At 50.3% G+C, this 19,307-nt stretch overlaps 1 protein-coding gene across 5 annotated transcripts in view; it reads left to right on the plus strand.

Annotated features, from left to right (window-relative positions):
- The first annotated feature begins 1,762 nt into the window (after positions 1 to 1,762).
- The window catches only part of KHK (ketohexokinase), a 35,401-nt gene continuing 17,856 nt past the window's right edge, over positions 1,763 to 19,307 (plus strand). For 3 of the 5 annotated variants that reach the window (XM_089657775.1, XM_089657779.1, XM_089657778.1), the window contains exons 1-3: positions 1,791 to 1,863; positions 7,295 to 7,410; positions 16,555 to 16,671. In XM_089657775.1, the coding sequence (XP_089513901.1) occupies positions 7,319 to 7,410; positions 16,555 to 16,671 (209 nt within the window). In that variant the 5' untranslated portion in view covers positions 1,791 to 1,863; positions 7,295 to 7,318. Of the gene's footprint in view, positions 1,864 to 7,294; positions 7,411 to 16,554; positions 16,672 to 19,307 lie in introns of those variants that run through there. The other 2 variants (XM_089657776.1, XM_089657780.1) reach the window with 2 other exon arrangements.

A 19,307-nucleotide genomic window follows, 5' to 3' on the forward strand; every position in this document is an offset into this window, starting at 1 on the left:
TGATCTCCTCCATTCCCAATAGCTGAGCTCCCTTATCCCCCATAGCTGATATCTTCCATCCCCCATAGCTGATATCTTCCATCCCCCATAGCTGATCTCCTCCATCCCCCTAGTCAAGCTCCTCTATCTCCCATAGCTGATCTCTTCCATCCCCCTAGCTGAGCTCCTCTATCTTCTATAGATGATCTCCTCCATTCCCAATAGCTGAGCTCCCTTATCCCCCATAGCTGATATCTTCCATCCCCCATAGCTGATCTCCTCCATTCCCTGAAGCTGAGCTCCTCCATCTTTCCTAACTGATCTCCTTCATCCCCTGTATCTGATTTCCTCCATCCCCTATAGCTGAGCTCCTTCAATGCCCCCTGGGTGAGCTCCTCCATCCCCTGCAGCTGAGTGCCTCCATCCCTATAGCGGATCTATCCCATAGCTGAGCTCCCCCATTCCCCATAGCTGATCTCCATACCCATAGCTAATCTCCTCCATCCCCTGTAGCTGATTTCCTCAACCCCCTGTAGCTTAGCTCCTCTATAACTGATCTCCTCCATCCTCTTTATCTGAGCTCCTGCATTGCCTCCTGGCTGAGCTCCTCCATATCCTACACCTGAGTGTCTCCATCCTCCATAGCTGATTTCCTTAATTGCCCATAGCTGATCTGCTCAATCCCCCATAACTGAACTCCCCCTCCCCCATAACTGAACTCCTCAATCGCCCATAGCTGATCTCCTTCATCCCCCATAACTGAACTCCCCGTCCCCCATAACTGAACTCCTCAATCGCCCATAGCTGATCTCCTTCATCCCCCATAACTGAATTCCCCACTAGCTGATCTCTTTCATCCCCCATAACTGAACTCCTCAATCACCCATAGCTGATCTCCTCAATCCCCCATAACTAAGCTCCCCAATCACCCAAAACTGAACTCCCTCTCCCCCATAGTTGATCTCAATCGCCCATAGCTGATCTCTTTCATCCCCCATAACTGAACTCCTCCATCACCCATACCTGATCTCCATCATCCTCTATAATTGAACTCCCCCTCCCCCATAACTGAGCTCCTCCATCCCCCAGAGCTGATTTCCTTCATCCCACCTAGATGGAGGAGGACAGAACCCATTCCCACAGCAGATCAGATTGGAGGTAGGCGGGTGTATACCAACTCAAGTCCTTCCACACCCTCCGGTCCATAGTGGTGAATGAAGGGTCCGATCAGGTCAGCCTGAAAAACTGACAGGTGGATGTGAGCAGAGCCTTTGTGTGAAAGGGGCATCATAGTAATATGTCCGCCCTCTGTCTGGATTGATGTCTCACACCCCGGTCACACCCGTCCCCACTTTAAAATCATGCAACTTACAGTGAAGTCATACGATTTCAAAGTTGGATGTCATGCCGATTTTAGGTGCGATTTGCAAGACATCTGATGTCTATGCAAATCGCATCAAAAGCAATGCATGTACTACGTTAGAAATTGGTGCGGCTCCGACCAAGACGGAACCGCACCGGTATGAACGCTGTGATTGTGGACAATAGGGTGCGACTTGGCATGCGATTTGCAAGTCGCATGGCATACAAATCACATGCCAAGTCATAAGACTTAAAGTATCGCAGGAGAAACTCGGAGAGAAGAATACATTGTAGTCATCATCTCATCTCTGGGACACGCTGTGTCTCCTCCTACACACCGAGGATACAATGTAACACTTCACCACCATCCCCCGCACTGACAGTCAATACCATGTGACCTGACACACCCCCACACACCAAGGGGCGGGTCACTACCAATGATCATGTGACACAACTGGAAGAGACCCAGAGACACACATGAAGTGAGTGCAAATCCAGAGAGAAGGATGGAGGAGAGGAGAGGTGAGACAGAGCAGGAAGGAAGGAGAGAGAGAGAATAGAAGAGAGAAAGGGGGAGAGGGAGAAGAAGAGAGAGAGGGAGTGAGAATATAAGGCAGCAAGAAGGAAAAAGAGAGAGGAGAATAGAAGAGAGAGAGGGAGAGAGAAGATGAGACAGCAAGAAGGAAAGAGAGAGAGGAGAATAGGAGAGAGAGTAGAATAGACGAGAGAGAAAGGGGGAAGAGGAGAATAAAAGAGAGAGGGAGGGAGAAGGCGAGGCAGCAAGAAAGGAAAGAGAGAGAGAGGAGAATAGGAGAGAGAGAGGAGAATAGAAGAGACAGAAAGGGGGGAGAATAAAAGAGAGAGAAGGTGAGACAGCAAGAAGGAAAGAGAGAGAGGAGAATAGGAGAGAGAGTAGAATAGACGAGAGAGAAAGGGGGAAGAGGAGAATAAAAGAGAGAGAGGGAGAGAGAAGGTGAGGCAGCAAGAAAGGAAAGACAGAGAGAGGAGAATAGGAGAGAGAGAGTAGAATAGAAGAGAGAGAAAGGGGGGAGAGGAGAATAAAAGAGAGAGAGGGAGAGAGAAGGTGGGGCAGCAAGAAGGAAAGAGAGAGAGGAGAATAGGAGAGAGTAAAATAGAAGAGAGAGAAAGGGGGGGAGGAGAATAAAAGAGAGAGAGGGAGAGAGAAGGTGGGGCAGCAAGAAGGAAAGAGAGAGAGGAGAATAGGAGAGAGAGAGGAGAATAGAAGAGAGAGAAAGGGGGGAGAGGAGAATAAAAGAGAGAGGGAGAGAGAGAGAAGATGGGCAGCAAGAAGGAAAGAGAGAGAGGAGAATAGGAGATAGAGAGGGAAGAATAGAAGAGAGAGAAAGAGGGGAGAGGGAGAAGAAGAGAGAGAGGGAGAGAGAAGATGAGGCAGCGAGAAGGAGAGAGAGAGGAGAATAGGAGTGAGAGAAAGGGGGGAGAGGAGAATAAAAGAGAGAGAGGGAGAGAGAGAGAAGATGGGCAGCAAGAAGGAAAGAGAGAGAGGAGAATAGGAGATAGAGAGGGGAGAATAGAAGAGAGAGAAAGAGGGGAGAGGGAGAAGAAGAGAGAGAGGGAGAGAGAAGATGAGGCAGCGAGAAGGAGAGAGAGAGGAGAACGAGAGAGAGAGAGAGAGAGAGGAATAGAAGAGAGAAGAAGAGAGACATGCAGAGAGAAGATGAGGCAGCAAGAAGGAAAGAGAGAGAGGAGAACAGGAGAGAGAGAAAGAGAATAGAAGAGAGAGAAAGAGGGGAGAGGGAGAAGAAGAGAGAGAGGGAGAGAGAAGATGAGGCAGCAAGAAGGAAAGAGAAAGAAGAGAGGAGAATAGGAGAGAGAGATAAGAACAGAAGAGAGCGAAAGGGGGGGGGGTAGAAGAGAGAGAGAAGATGAGGCAGCAAGAAGGAAAGAGAGAGAGGAGAATAGGAGAGGAGAATAGAAGAGAGAGAAAGGGGAGATGGAGAAGAGGAGAGAGAGGGAGAGAGAAGATGAGGCAGCGAGAAGGAAAGAGAGAGAGGAGAATAGGAGAGAGAGAGAGGACAATAGAAGAGAGAGAAAGAGGGGAGAGGGAGAAGAAGAGAGAGAGGGAGAGAGAAGATAAGGCAGCAAGAAGGAAAGAGAGAGAGGAGAACAGGAGAAAAAGAAGAGAATAGAAGAGAGAGAAAGAGGGGAGAGGGAGAAGAAGAGAGAGAGGGAGAGAGAAGATGAGGCAGCAAGAAGGAGAGAGGAAAATAGAAGAGGGGGGAGAATAGAAGAGAAAGGAGGGGAGAGGAAAACAGAAGAGAGAGAGTGAAAGGGGGGAGAGGGAGAAGAAGAGAGAGAGGGATTAAGAAAATGAGGCAGCAAGAAGGAAAGAGAAAAAGAAGATAGGAGAGAGAGAAAATAGAAGAGAGAGAAAGGGGGGAGAGGAGAAAAAAAGAGAGAGAAAGAGGGGAGAGGGAGAAAGAGAGAGGGAGACAGAAGATGAGCAGCAGGAAGGAGAGAGGAAAATAGAAGAGAGGGGGGAGAATAGAAGAGAAGGGGGAGAGGGAGAAGGAGATAGAGAGGAGATGAGACAGAGAGGAGAAGGAGATAGAGAGGAGATGAGACAGAGAGGAGAAGGAGATAGAGAAGAGATGAGACAGAGATGGAGAAGAAGATAGATAGGAGATGGAGACAGAGAGGGAGAAGGAGATAGAAAGGGAGAAGGAGATAGAGAGGAGATGAGACAGAGAGGGAGAAGGAGATAGGAGACGAGACAGAGAGGGAGAAGGAGATAGAGAGGAGATGAGACAGAGAGGGAGAAGGAGATAGAAGATGAGACAGAGAGGGACAAGGAGATAGATAGGAGATGAGACAGAGAGGGACAAGGAGATAGATAGGAGATGAGACAGAGAGGGACAAGGAGATAGATAGGAGATGAGACAGAGAGGGACAAGGAGATAGATAGGAGATGAGACAGAGAGGGACAAGGAGATATAGAGGAGACAGAGAGGGACTAGGAAATGAGACAGAGAGGGACAAGGAGATAGGAGATGAGACAGAGAGGGAGAAGGAGATAGCGAGGAGATGAGCCAGAGAGGGAGAAGGAGATTGAGAGGAGATGAGAGTGAGAAGGAGATGAGACAGAGAGGGAGGAGGAGATGAGACAGAGAAGGAGAAAGATATAGGAGATAAGACAGAGAGGGAGATAGTAGATGAGACAGAGAGGGAGAAGGAGATAGAGAGGAGACAGAGAGGGACTAGGAAATGAGACAGAGAGGGAGATAGGAGATGAGACAGAGAGGGAGAAGGAGATAGAGAGGAGATGAGACAGAGAGGGAGAAGGAGATAGAAGATGAGACAGAGAGGGAGAAGGAGATAGGAGATGAGACAGAGAGGGAGAAGGAGATAGGAGATGAGACAGAGAGGGAGAAGGGAGATGAGACAGAGAGGGAGAAGGAGATGGGAGATGAGACAGAGAGAGAGAAGGAGAAAGGAGATGAGACAGAGAAGGAGAAGGAGATAGAGAGGAGATGAGACAGAGAGGGAGAAGGAGATAGCAGATAAGACAGAGAGGGAGAAGGAGATAGGAAATGAGACAGAGAGGAGAAGGAGATAGATAGGAGATGAGACAGAGAGGGACAAGGAGATAGGAGATGAGACAGAGAGGGACAAGGAGGTAGATAGGAGATGAGACAGAGAGGGACAAGGAGATAGAGAGGAGACAGAGAGGGAGAAGGAGATAGAGAGTAGATGAGACAGAGAGGGACAAGGAGATAGATAGGAGATGAGACAGAGAGGGACAAGGAGATAGAGAGTAGATGAGACAGAGAGGGAGAAGGAGATAGATAGGAGATGAGACAGAGAGGGACAAGGAGATATAGAGGAGACAGAGAGGGACTAGGAAATGAGACAGAGAGGGACAAGGAGATAGGAGATGAGACAGAGAGGGAGAAGGAGATAGCGAGGAGATGAGCCAGAGAGGGAGAAGGAGATTGAGAGGAGATGAGAGTGAGAAGGAGATGAGACAGAGAGGGAGGAGGAGATGAGACAGAGAGGGAGAAGGATATAGGAGATGAGACAGAGAGGGAGATAGTAGATGAGACAGAGAGGGAGAAGGAGATAGAGTGGGAGAAGGAGATAGAGAGGAGACAGAGAGGGACTAGGAAATGAGACAGAGAGGGAGATAGGAGATGAGACAGAGAGGGAGAAGGAGATAGAGAGGAGATGAGAGAGAGAGGGAGAAGGAGATAGAAGATGAGACAGAGAGGGAGAAGGAGATAGGAGATGAGACAGAGAGGGAGAAGGAGATAGGAGATGAGACAGAGAGGGAGAAGGGAGATGAGACAGAGAGGGAGAAGGAGATGGGAGATGAGACAGAGAGAGAGAAGGAGAAAGGAGATGAGACAGAGAAGGAGAAGGAGATAGAGAGGAGATGAGACAGAGAGGGAGAAGGAGATAGCAGATAAGACAGAGAGGGAGAAGGAGATAGGAAATGAGACAGAGAGGAGAAGGAGATAGATAGGAGATGAGACAGAGAGGGACAAGGAGATAGGAGATGAGACAGAGAGGGACAAGGAGGTAGATAGGAGATGAGACAGAGAGGGACAAGGAGATAGAGAGGAGACAGAGAGGGACAAGGAGATAGAGAGGAGATGAGACAGAGAGGGACAAGGAGATAGAGAGGAGATGAGACAGAGAGGGACAAGGAGATAGAGAGGAGATGAGACAGAGAGGGACAAGGAGATAGAGAGGAGAGGAGACAGAGAGGGACAAGGAGATAGAGAGGAGAGGAGACAGAGAGGGACAAGGAGATAGAGAGGAGACAGAGAGGGAGAAGGAGAGAGAAGATCAATATTGACACATTGAATCTCAGACTGAGAGAGACATGAGAAAACAAAACTGTTGACTGTGGACACTTCCCACCACATGGACTCATCCCCTGCCCCCCCTTCCAATTTTCTCCTAGTTCTTATTCCTTTCACCCCCCCCCACACACACACACACCTTCCATCCAAAGAGAGAAAAGGGCAGCGGGGAGAGGAGAGTAAATTAGAGAGTGATAGAGCAATGAGTACTGTAGTGTCAGTTTATTGAGCACAGAAAGTAGCAACAGTTAGATACAGCACAGTAGGTAGAGTGCAGTGAGTAGTGTACAATGCAGTTTGAAGTGAGATGTAGAGTGCAGTGAGGGGTGTCAGTTGGGTAGAGTGCGGTGAGTGGTGTCAGTTGGGTAGGGTGCAGTGAGTGGTGTCAGTTGGGTAGAGTGCAGTGAGTGCCGTCAGTTGGGCAGTGTGTAGTGAGTGGTGTCAGTTGGGTAGAGTGCAGTGAGGGGTGTCAGTTGGATAGAGTGCAGTGAGTGGTGTCAGTTGGATAGAGTGCAGTGAGTGGTGTCAGTTGGATAGAGTGCAGTGAGTGGTGTCATTTGGGTAGAGTGCAGTAAGGGGTGTCAGTTGGGTAGAGTGCAGTGAGGAGTGTCAGTTGGGTAGAGTGCAGTGAGTGGTGTCAGTTGGGCAGTGTGCAGTGAGTGGTGTCAGTTGGGTAGAGTTCAGTGAGGGGTGTCAGTTGGGTAGAGTGCAGTGAGGGGTGTCAGTTGGGTAGAGTGCAGTGAGTGGTGTCAGTTGGGCAGTGTGCAGTGAGTGGTGTCAGTTGGGTAGAGTGCAGTAAGGAGTGTCAGTTGGGTAGAGTGCAGTGAGGGGTGTCAGTTGGGCAGTGTGCAGTGAGTGGTGTCAGTTGGGTAGAGTGCAGTGAGGAGTGTCAGTTGGGTAGAGTGCAGTGAGGGGTGTCAGTTGGGTAGAGTGCAGTGAGTGGTGTCAGTTGGGCAGTGTGCAGTGAGTGGTGTCAGTTGGGCAGTGTGCAGTGAGTGGTGTCAGTTGGACAGAGCTCTGTGCGGTGTCCCTGATGGCAGTGTGGGAGTGTTGTGCTGACTCGCCAGTATTTCAGGTCGGAGTTCAGCCTGTACTTTGTCCTCCTGCAGACTGTCCTGATCTCACAGGCAGGGATGGAGGAGAAGAGGATTCTGTGTATTGGACTCGTCTGTCTGGACATCATCAGTGTGGTGGACAAATACCCCGAGGAGGACTCTGACACCAGGTGAGCTCACCAATGACTGCTTGTCTTCCTGCCCCCACCATGGAAATGCCCCCTGGCCATCCACTAGACAACCCCACTTCCTAGATGCCCGTTCTCTGACCACCCTTATGGTGTCCTCTCTCTGACCTACCACTGGTAGCCCCCCTCCCCCCACACACACACACACATGCTGCCACTCTGACCACCCCCAAGGTGCCCCCACTCTGACCAACCATTAGGTTCCCTCTGTCTAAACCCCTCTCCATAGATGTCTTCTCTCTGACCACCCCCAAGGTGTCCCCACCCTGACCATCCCCAAATGTGCCAACTCTCTGCCCACCACCAAGTGCCCACCACTCTGCCCACCACTAGGTGTCTCCTCACTGCCAATCCCTTAGGTGTTCCCCCCTCTGCCCACCCCCCATTTGTTCCCTCTATGACCCCCACAGGTATCCACCCCAGGAGCCCCTCTCTGCCCACCCCCCAAGGTGTACCCTCTCTTACCACCCGCAGTTGTCCTCTGGTCCACACTCAGATGCCCCCCATCTGCCCACCCCCCAGTTGTCCCCTCTATGACCCCCAGAGGTGTCCCCTCTCTCTTTACACTCCCTAGGTGTTATCTCTTTGCCCACCCACAGGTGTCCCCCCTCTGTCAAGCCCCCAGGTGTTATCTTTTTGCCCATCTCTGTAGACGCATCTCTGCAAACCCCAGGTGTCCCCTCTCTGCACACCCCAGGTGTCCCCTCTCTGCCCACCCCAGGAGTTTCCTCTCTGCAAACCCCAGGTGTCCCCTCTCTGCCCATTCCAGGAGTCCCCTCTCTGCACACCCCAGGTGTCCCCTCTCTGCCCACCCAGGTGTCCCCTCTCTCCCCACCCAGGTGTCCCCTCTCTGCCCACCTAGGAGTCCCCTCTCTGCCCACTTAGGTGTCCCCTCTCTGCCCACCTAGGAGTCCCCTCTCTTCACACCCCAAGTGTCCCCTCTCTGCCTACCCACCTGTAGGTGTCTCCTCTTTGCCCACCCCCAGGGGCCCCTTTCTGCCAACCCAAGTGTCCCCTCTCTGCCCACCCAGGTGTCCCCTCTCTACCCACCTAGGAGTCCCCTCTCTGCACACCCCAAGTGTCCCCTCTCTGCACACCCCAAGTGTCCCCTCTCTGCCCACCCGCCTCTAGGTTTCCCCTCTTTGCCACCCCCCAGGGGCCCCTTTCTGCCAACCCAAGTGTCCCCTCTCTGCCCAGCCAGGTGTCCCCTCTCTACCCACCTAGGAGTCCCCTCTCTGCACACCCCAAGTGTCCCCTCTCTGCACACCCAGGTGTCCCCTCTCTGCCCACCTAGGAGTCCCCTCTCTGCCCACCCAGGTGTCCCCTCTCTGCCCACATAGGAGTCCCCTCTCTTCACACCCCAAGTGTCCCCTCTCTGCCCACCCACCTCTAGGTGTCTCCTCTTTGCCCACCCCCAGGGGCCCCTTTCTGCCAACCCAAGTGTCCCCTCTCTGCCCACCCAGGTGTCCCCTCTCTACCCACTTAGGAGTCCCCTCTCTGCACACCCCAAGTGTCCCCTCTCTGCACACCCCAAGTGTCCCCTCTCTGCCCACCCACCTCTAGGTATCCCCTCTTTGCCCACTCCCAGGGGCCCCTTTCTGCCCACCCAAGTGTCCCCTTTCTGCCCAACACAGGTGTCCCCTTTCTGCCCCCCCAGGTGTCCCTCCCTCTGCCCCCCACTTTCCTTCCTGGCACCCCATTCGTTCCATGCAGTCACATTCCAATCATTTGTTCGGATTCCTCCTCTCTGACTGTTTTTCTTGGAACATTTTATGAAGAAACGATTTTCAGCTCACCTGCCGTCCTGTGTGCGATCGACATGTAGGTGGGAGCAAGGATGTGCAGACGTTGTGCTTCAGATCCAGTCATGTCGGTGCATTCACATGCGTTTATACACGTGCAGAGTATCCAATCACGGGTGAACGCTCCATTCATTATCATTAGAATTGACCTACGGACTCGCATAGACCCATGTACGGCCCTTGCTGGTGTGAACGAGGCCCTCTACAGCCGACCGGAAATTGTACAAGTGCAGCACACATGGAACAATCTGGTCATATCGTTCCCTCAACCGTATCTGAAAATCCACCCAAAACAAAAACACCCGCCACCGCACACAATGCCATTTCTGATGGCAGCATCAAACCAGAATCCTAGGCAGAAATTGGACAATCAGATTGTAGTGTGCAGGGGTGGACTGACAACTCATAGGGCCCCTGAGCAATAGGGGATCATGGGGCCCCTGTGTGCATGCCCACACTTAAACCACACCCAAAAAAGCCTATGAAAGGTACCAGGGGCATCTCATGGGGCCCCCTACTGACCCCAGGCCCTCGGGCAGTGCCCGAAGCACCCAAATGGTCAGTCTGCCCCTGGCAGGGGTGGACTGACAACTCATGGGGCCCCCGGGCAATAGGGGATCATGGGGCCCCTGTATGCACGCCCACATTTAAACCACACCCAAAAAATCCTATGAAAGGTACTAGGGGTATCTCATGGGGCCCCCTACTGACCCTGGGCCCTCAGTCAGTGCCCAAGCACCCAAATAGTCAGTCCGCTCCTGGCAGGGGTGGACTGACAGCTCATGGGGCCCCCGGGCAATAGGGGATCATGGGGCCCCTGTGTGCATGCCCACACTTAAACCGCACCCAAAAAAGCCTATGAAAGGTACCAGGGGCATCACATGGGGCCCCCTACTGACCCCGGGCCCTCGGGCAGTGCCCGAAGCACCCGAATGGTCAGTCTGCCCCTGGCAGGGGTGGACTGACAACTCATGTGGACTGACAACTCATGGGGCCCCCGGGCAATAGGGGATCACGGGGCCCCTGCGTGCACGCCCACACTTAAACCACACCCAAAAAAGCCTATGAAAGGTTCCAGGGGCATCTCATGGGACCCCCTACTGACCCCGGGCCCTCGGGCAGTGCACGAAGCACCCGAATGGTCAGTCCGCCTCTGGCAGGGGTGGACTGACAAGTCATGGGGCCCCTGGGCAATAGGGGATCATGGGGCCCCTGTGTGCATGCCCACACTTAAACCACACCCAAAAAAGCCTATGAAAGGTACCAGGAGAATTTCATGGGGCCCCCTACTGACCCCGGGCCCTCGGGCAGTGCCCGAAGCACCTGAATGGTCAGGCTGCCCCTGTCAGGGGTGGATTGACAACTCATGGGGCCCCCGGGCAATAGGGGATCATGGGGCCCCTGTGTGCATGCCCACACTTAAACCGCACCCAAAAAAGCCTATGAAAGGTACCAGGGGCATCTCATGGGGCCCCCTACTGACCCCGGTCCCTCGGGCAGTGCCCGAAGCACCCGAATGGTCAGTCTGCCCCTGGCAGGGGTGGACTGACAAGTCATGGGGCCCCCGGGCAATAGGGGATCACGGGGCCCCTGTGTGCACGCCCACACTTAAACCACACCCAAAAAAGCCTATGAAAGGTTCCAGGGGCATCTCATGGGACCCCCTACTGACCCCGGGCCCTCGGGCAGTGCACGAAGCACCCGAATGGTCAGTCCGCCTCTGGCAGGGGTGGACTGACAAGTCATGGGGCCCCTGGGCAATAGGGGATCATGGGGCCTCTGTGTGCGCGCCCACACTTAAACCACACCCAAAAAAGCCTATGAAAGGTACCAGGGGCATCTCATGGGGCCCCCTACTGACCCCGGGCCCTCGGGCAGTGCCCGAGCACCCGAATGGTCTGTCCGCCCCTGGTAGTGTGTATGTCTGGGCTCTGTGCTAACTCCATGCATCTGGCATACCACTGACCAGGTATAGGGACGAGCCGGCCTATCGCTGATCAGAAAAGGACAGGGGGCGTGTCCAGATATTGTACAGCCTGCGACCGCATGTGGCTCGCCCGCTTCTGTTTTGCCGCTGCCAGAAACCAGTTGAGCCAGTCCACCTTACCAGTTGCTGCTGGGATCTTAAAGAGACAGACACCTCGTCTGTGAATGGAGGAGCCGCTAAGTCACCGGTCACACTGTTGCGATTTAAAGTCGTGCGGTTTCTGAAAACGTATTTGCGACTTGTGAAGATTTGCAACGATTTCCCGCGATTCGCTTTGCGCTTTCCATTCTATTCTATGTGAAATCGCAACAAACCGCACAAAAAGTCCCGCAAGAACTACTTTAGAAATCGCGCCGCGGCAAATCGCACAGGTTAAGACGCCGACGTTCACCTTCATTAGATGTGATTTCAATTCGCAAATCAATTTCAATTACTAAAACAACTTTATTAGCAAACTCTAATTGTCAGCCGACAAATCAGCTGCAAAAAGAGGTGCAACAGTTGGCCACTCCCGAGTCTCCTTAGAGGGACAACAGCAAGTGAACTTGTCTCTCCTGCAATGGGTATGGGCCCTGCCAGGGAGGAAGATGGTGGCCATGGATGACAGCTGGTGACATTTGTGCCTGGAAGAAGATATGGAAGCCTGCCTCAAGATCTGTGGGGTAGTTGTGGAAAGGTTCCCCGAGGAGCAGTGGGTAGATGTTCTGTCCCGTATATGTATTTTTCTGTTCTTGACTGTATCTAATTGTTATTGTCCTGCTTTGACATCTAGTGGTGGTTTTGGGCCGCTACAACTTGTTTACTTACATGATTTGGTATTTCCCTCTGTCCTCACCTCCTTTTTAACCACTTGTCTTCTAGAGGATTTACCCCCCCTTTCTGACCAGGCCATTTTTTGTGAATGTTTCTTGATTTTTCAAGTGTTTTGGGCCGCTACAACTTGTTTACTTACATGATTTGGTATTTCCCTCTGTCCTCACCTCCTTTTTTAACCACTTGCCCTCTAGAGGATTTACCCCCCCTTTCTGACCAGGCCATTTTTTGCAAATGTTTCTGGATTTTTCAAGTGTTTTGGTTTTGGGCCGCTACAACTTGTTACTTACATGATTTGGTATTTCCCTCTGTCCTCACCTCCTTTTTAACCACTTGCCATCTAGAGGATTTACCCCCCCCCCCTTTCTGACCAGGCCATTTTTTGCAAATGTTTCTTGTTTTTTCGTTTTGGGCTGCTACAACTTGTTTACTTACATGATTTGGTATTTCCCTCTGTCTTCACCTCCTTTTTAACCACTTGCCCTCTAGAGGATTTACCCCCCCCCCTTTCTGACCAGGCCATTTTTTGCGAATGTTTGTGGATTTTTCAAGTGTTTTGGTTTTGGGCCGCTACAACTTGTTTACTTACATTATTTGGTATTTCCCTCTGTCCTCACCTCCTTTTTAACCACTTGCCCTCTAGAGGATTCACCCCCCCTTTCTGACCAGGCCATTTTTTGCGAATGTTTCTGGATTTTTCAAGTGTTTTGGATGCTATTGACAACGAATGGAGCCGCAGGCGTGGCACGGGTTTTATGTACATTTTGGAAATGCCTGCGATGTTCACAAAATGCCATAGTGAGAATGTAACCTTATATTGAATCCAACCTCTAAATCATTGCATTTGATATTTTAAGGGCACCATTGAAAAATACCAAAAATACATTTTATTCAGCATGCAGGGGCTGCTGGTCGGCTTTCCGCGGAGGGGACATGTACACTGATTATCAGGGCACTGATGATCAGTGTGCCCTGATGATCAGTGTGGCCCCAGAAGTGCCACCTGTCAGTGCTCATCAGTGGCAGTGCTCATCAGTGCCACGTGCCAATGCCCATCAGTGCCACATCAATGCCACATATCAGTGCATACCAGTGCACATCAATGCCACATATCATTGCCCATCTGAGCTGCCTTTCAATGTCACCCATCAGTGCGAGTCAGTGCCACCTATCAATGCCACCTATCAGTGCTGCCAATCAGTGCCACCTATCAGTGCCAGTCAGTGCCAGTCAGTGCCGCCTATCAGTGCCAGTCAGTGCCGTTTATCAGTGCCAGTCAGTGCCGTTTATCAGTGCCAGTCAGTGCCGCCTATCAGTGCCAGTCAGTGCCGTTTATCAGTGCCAGTCAGTGCCGCCTAACAGTTCCAGTCAGTGCTGCCTAACAGTGCCAGTCAGTGCCGCCTAACAGTGCCAGTCAGTGCCGCCTATTAGTGCCAGTCAGTGCTGCCTATCAGTGCCGCCTATCAGTGTCATGTATCAGTGCTGCCTTTCAGTGCCCATCAGTGATGCCTGTCAATGCCCATCAGTGCAACCTACCAGTGCCACCTATCAGTGTCCATCAGTGCAGCCTATCAGTGCCCATCATTGCAGCCTCATTAGCGCACATCAGTGAAGGAGAAAAATCACTTATTTCCAAAATTGTATAACAAAAACTAAGAAAAAACGTTTTTTTTTCAAAATTTTCAGTGGTTTTTGGTTTGTTTAAGAAAAGATAAAAATCCCAGAGGTGATTAAATACTACCAAAAGAAAGCTCTATCTGTCTAAAAAAAATGATAAAAATGTCATATGGGTACAGTGTTGCATGACCGCGCAATTGTCATTCAAAGTGTGACAGCGCTGAAAGCTGGAAATTGGCCTGAGCAGGAAGGGGGTATACGTGCCCAGTAGGCAAGGGGTTAAAGTAGTTGTAAAGGCTCAAGGTTTTTTATTCTATTGCATGATGGTAGAAGACCTTCCGTGTGCAGCATCCCCTCCCAGCCCCCCCAATACTCACCTAAGCCCCCTCTTGATCCAGCGATGTGCTCTGGAGTCTCGGCTATCCCAGGATTCCCTCTTCTCATTGGCTGAGACAGAAGCGGGAGCCATTGGTTTCACCTGCTGTCAATCACAGCCAGTGAGCCAATGTGAAGAGAGAGGGGACGGGGCCAAGCTGCAGCTCTGTGTGTGGACACATGGAGCAGTGGGTGCCCCCATAGCAAGCTGATTGCTGTGGGGGCACACGACAAGAGAAGGGGCCAGGAGAGCCTGTGGGGACCTGAGAAAAGGAGAATCTGGGCTGCTCTGTGCAAAACCACTACACACAGCAGGTAAGTACAGTCGTACCTCGGTTTACAAACGCCTCGGTTAACGTAATTTTCTTCGCAATTTTTTTTGCAATACGAAGCAAGTTTTCCTATGATGCAAGGCAGGGAGCTAAGCTTCGTGTGATTTATGTAGAGTTGAAGTGTACTGTACCATGTTTGAAAAGTTGGCCATGTGTTAAAAGTTGAAGTTGGATGTTTGAAATGTTATTGCTTGATTAATCATGTCCCTGTACAGTATTTATGCCTTTAACCCCTTCCAGTCCGGACACTTTCACCCCCTTCCTGTCCAGGGCAATTTTCAGCTTTCAGCGCTATCACACTTTGAATGACAATTGCGCGGTCATGCCACACTATACCCAAATGAATTTTTTACCATTTTTTTGAGACAGATAAAGCTTTATTTTGGTGGTATTTATTCACTGCTGGGATTTTTATTTTTTTTGCTATGTAAATAAAAAAATTTTGAAAAAAAGTGTTTTTTTTATAAAATTTTGCAAATAAATAATATTTCATCATAAATCTTTGCCAAAATTTATTCCGTTATCTTTTTAGTACAAAAAAAATCCAAATTAGTTTATAACCAAAAATTAAAATTTTTTTTAAATTTTTTTGTTACATTATTTAATTTTTTTATATTCTTATTTTTTTTTTTTTTTTTTTACATACTGTCTCCCTAGCAGTACAGTGTCACCATGGTGACACTGTACTACTTGTGGGGGGTGATGAAGAATTTTTTTTTTTTTTTTTACACTGATTGCTTATACAACCATATAGGATGTAAAAGCAGTAATTTCTCTTTCTCTCTGGCTGCATTCTTGCACTCATTGAGAAGTACTGAGTGAGCTGTGATTGGTCACAGCTTGTCACATGGTACAAGCCTGTTGTGAATAGCCTTGTACCATGTGACCTCTGTGATCATTCACAGATTTCACACGTAGTAAGCAATGATGTCACAAGTGACATCTTGCTTACTACTTTGCATGTGATCACTGATTGGCCAATCAGTGATCACATGATCGGGACCTCGTACAGAGGTCCCGTCCGACGATCGGTGTTTCACTGTGTCCGGAGGACACAGCGGGCACCGGATCGCGGTGCTGCGCGCTCCCATGAAGCGCGCACAAGCAGGGTGCGGGGAGGCCGTTTATAAACGGCCACCCGACCCTGCACTGCCACTGTCCGGCCGTTTATATGCAATGGCCGGTCGGGAAGTGGTTAAAGTGAACTTTATAAAGAGTTTTGAACAGATAAAGGACTTTTTTTTTTACTTTTTTCTGACCTGAACTGATTAATTGGTTTTCAAAGCAATCCTACAGGAAAACGCGTTCCGGTTTACGAATTTTTCCCAATACAAAACGTCCCGGAGAAAGCATTAAATTCATAAACCGAGATACGCCTGTATAGACATGTTTGTTATTTTTTCTTTTAAAAAAATAAGCCTTTAGAATCACTTTAAAGAGTCAAGCTGTCTGTGGACGGTGTCAAGTCAGCAGGTGACCATACCGTCTGAACAGACTAGGTCTATGCAAAATGGCATCCCATTGACTTCAGTGCAAAAATGTGCCCCATTGAGTTCAATGCAAAACGCCCCCTGTCGACTTCAATGCAAAATCATGTCCCATTTGCTTCAATGCAAAAACGCCTGCCATTGACTTCAATGTACAAAAGCCTCCCATTGACTTCAATCAAAAACTCCTATCAATAGCAATCCTATGAGAACACTTATCTACGCATGCCACTCTACCCGGGGCGGACTGACAACTCATGGGGCCCCCGGGCAATAGGGGATCATGGGGCCCCTGTGCCCTTGCCCAAACTCAAAAAAGCCTATGAAAAAGGTACCAGGGGCATCTCATGGGGCCCCACACTGACCACGGCCCTCGAGTTTCCAAATGGTCAGTCCGCCCCTGCACTCTACTCTAGTCAGGAACGCACCGTCAAAAACTCGCACAGGACCCCTTTTTCGACATGGCACCCAAAACACAATGTTTGTGGATCACATCTCTGTGAACCATCTCAATAGGAACAACTACTATCTAACCTGCCATACGAATCTGAATTTGAAAACAGCATATTGTTACAGCATATTATTTATTATTTTATCTTGGATTGTTCTGTTACTTATTATAGTACGTTGGGTTACAGTACATTATATTTTGTTATAGTGTATTGCGGTATGTTATATTATATAGAAGTTTAATGTGAAGTCTCGTATTGCAGGTGCCTTTCTCAGCGATGGCAGCGAGGGGGGAACGCCTCCAATTCCTGCACTGTACTTTCTCTTTTGGGGGCTCCTTGTGCCTTCATGGGGTCACTGGCTCCAGGACACATAGCAGAGTAAGTAGATGGGGCCCCTTACTGACAGGGCCACATAATGATGGAGAAGTAAGCAGTAAGGACGGTTCATGGGCAGGGTGGAGTCACCTTAGCAGTTAGGTGGAGCTAAGTTAAATAGGATGGGAGGGTTGGAGTAACAATTCAAGGTAGATTGGTGTACAAGGGGGTCATTGGATAAAAAGGGGAAGGGATTTGTTGGATGAATGCAGTTAATCCAGACATAATGTTGGAAGGGGAGGAGTATATGAGTATGTGAGAAAAGGGGGTCTGTGTGAGGAAGGGGCTAGTGTGGGAGCAAAAGGGGAGGAGTCTCCTGGCAATGGTGGTATTTGTAGGAGGCAGGGTTGGTTGGGAAGTACCGGAGGAAAGTACAGGGATCTCAAAGGCAGGGGTGGGGTTTGCTTGGGAGGTAATGAAGGAAAGTAGAGGGGTCTTTAAGGCAGGGATGGGGTTTGTAGAAGGTAGGGTTGATTTGTAGGTACTGGAGGAACGTAGAGGGATCTCAAAGGCAGGGGTGCGGTTTGTAGAAGGTAGGATTGCTTGGGAAGTACTTGAGGAAAGTAGAGGGGCAGGGATGGGGTTTGTAGAAGGTAGGGTTGATTTGTAGGTACTGGAGGAAAGTAGAGGGATCTCAAAGGCAGGGGTGCGGTTTGTAGAAGGTAGGATTGCTTGGGAGGTACTTGAGGAAAGTAGAGGGGTCTTTAAGGCAGGGATGGGGTTTGAGAAGGTAAGGGTTGATTGGGAGGTACTGGAGAAAAGTAGAGGGGTCTTTAAGAAGGGATGGGGTTTGTAGGAGATAGGGTTGATTGGAAAGTAATAGAGGAAAGTAGAGGGGTCTCTAAGGCAGGGATGGGATTTTTAGGGGGTAGGATTGATTGGAAAGTAACAGAGGAGGGGTTGGTTATAGGGTACTGGAGGAAGGAAGAAGTATCTCTGAGGCAGGGGTGGGGTTTGTAGGCAGTAGGATTGATTGGGAGGAACTGAGGGAGATCTGTAAGGCAGGGATAAAGTTTGTAGGAGGTAGGGTTGATTGGTAAGTATTGGTGGAAAGTAGAGGAGTCTCTAAGGCAGGGATGGGGTTTGTAGGAGGTAGGGTTTATTGGGAGGTAGTGGAGGAAAGTAGAGAGGTTTCTAAGGCAGGTATGGGGTTTGTAGGAGGCAGGGTTGGTTGGGAGGTACTGGAGGAAAGTAGAGGGGTCTCTAAGGCAGGGATGGGGTTTGTAGGAGCTAGGGTTGGTTAGGAGGTACTGGAGGAAAGAACAAGGGATCTCTGAGGCAGGGCTGGGGTTTGTAGACAGTAGGATTGATCGGGAGGTACTGAGGGAAAGTAGAGGGGTTTATAAGGCTGGTATGGGGTTTGTAGGAGGTTGGGTTCGTTGGGAGGTACTGGAGGAAAGTAGAGGGGTCTCTAAGGTAGCGATGGAGTTTGTAGGAGGTAGGGTTGATTGGGAGAAACTGGAGGAAAGTAGAGGGGTCTCTAAGGCAGGGATGTGGTTTGTAGGAGGTAGGGTTGGTTAAGAGGTACTGGAGGAAAGAACAAGGGATCTCTGAGGCAGGGGTGGGGTAGTAGACCGTACGATTGATCGGGAGGTACTGAGGGAAAGTAGAGTGGTTTCTAAGGCAGGTATGGGGTCTGTAGGAGGCAGGGTTTGTTGGGAGGTACTGGAGGAAAGTAGAGGGGTCTCTAAGGTAGCGATGGGGTTTGTTGTAGGTAGGGTCAGTTGGAAGGTACTGGAGGAAAGTTGGGGGGTCTCTAAGGTAGGGATGGAGTTTGTAGGGAGGTAGGGTTGGTTGGGAAGTACTGAAGGAAAATAGCGGGGTCTCTAAGGCAGGGACGGAGTTTGTAGGAGGTAGGGTTGGTTAGGAGGTACTAGAGGAAAGAACAAGGGATCTCTGAGGCAGGGGTGGGGTTTGTAGACAGTAGGATTGATTGGGAGGTACTGAGGGAAAGTAGAGGGGTTTCTAAGGCAGGTATGGGTTTTGTAGAAGGTAGGGTTTGTTGGGAGGTACTGGAGGAAAGTAGAGGGGTCTCTAAGGTAGCGATGGAGTTTGTAGGAGGTAGGGTTGATTGGGAGAAACTGGAGGAAAGTAGAGGGGTCTCTAAGGCAGGGATGTGGTTTGTAGGAGGTAGGGTTGGTTAAGAGGTACTGGAGGAAAGAACAAGGGATCTCTGAGGCAGGGGTGGGGTAGTAGACCGTACGATTGATCGGGAGGTACTGCGGGAAAGTAGAGGGGTTTCTAAGGCAGGTATGGGGTCTGTAGAAGGCAGGGTTTGTTGGGAGGAAAGTAGAGGGGTCTCTAAGGTAGCGATGGGGTTTGTTATAGGTAGGGTCAGTTGGAAGGTACTGGAGGAAAGTTGGGGGGTCTCTAAGGTAGGGATGGAGTTTGTAGGGAGGTAGGGTTGGTTGGGAAGTACTGAAGGAAAATAGCGGGGTCTCTAAGGCAGGGACGGAGTTTGTAGGAGGTAGGGTTGGTTAGGAGGTACTAGAGGAAAGAACAAGGGATCTCTGAGGCAGGGGTGGGGTTTGTAGACAGTAGGATTGATTGGGAGGTACTGAGGGAAAGTAGAGGGGTTTCTAAGGCAGGTATGGGTTTTGTAGAAGGTAGGGTTTGTTGGGAGGTACTGGAGGAAAGTA

The sequence above is a fragment of the Staurois parvus genome, unplaced genomic scaffold (assembly GCF_062004578.1).
Source record: "Staurois parvus isolate SC_StPar_1 unplaced genomic scaffold, SC_StPar_1.0 ptg001026l, whole genome shotgun sequence".
NCBI lineage: Eukaryota > Metazoa > Chordata > Amphibia > Anura > Ranidae > Staurois > Staurois parvus.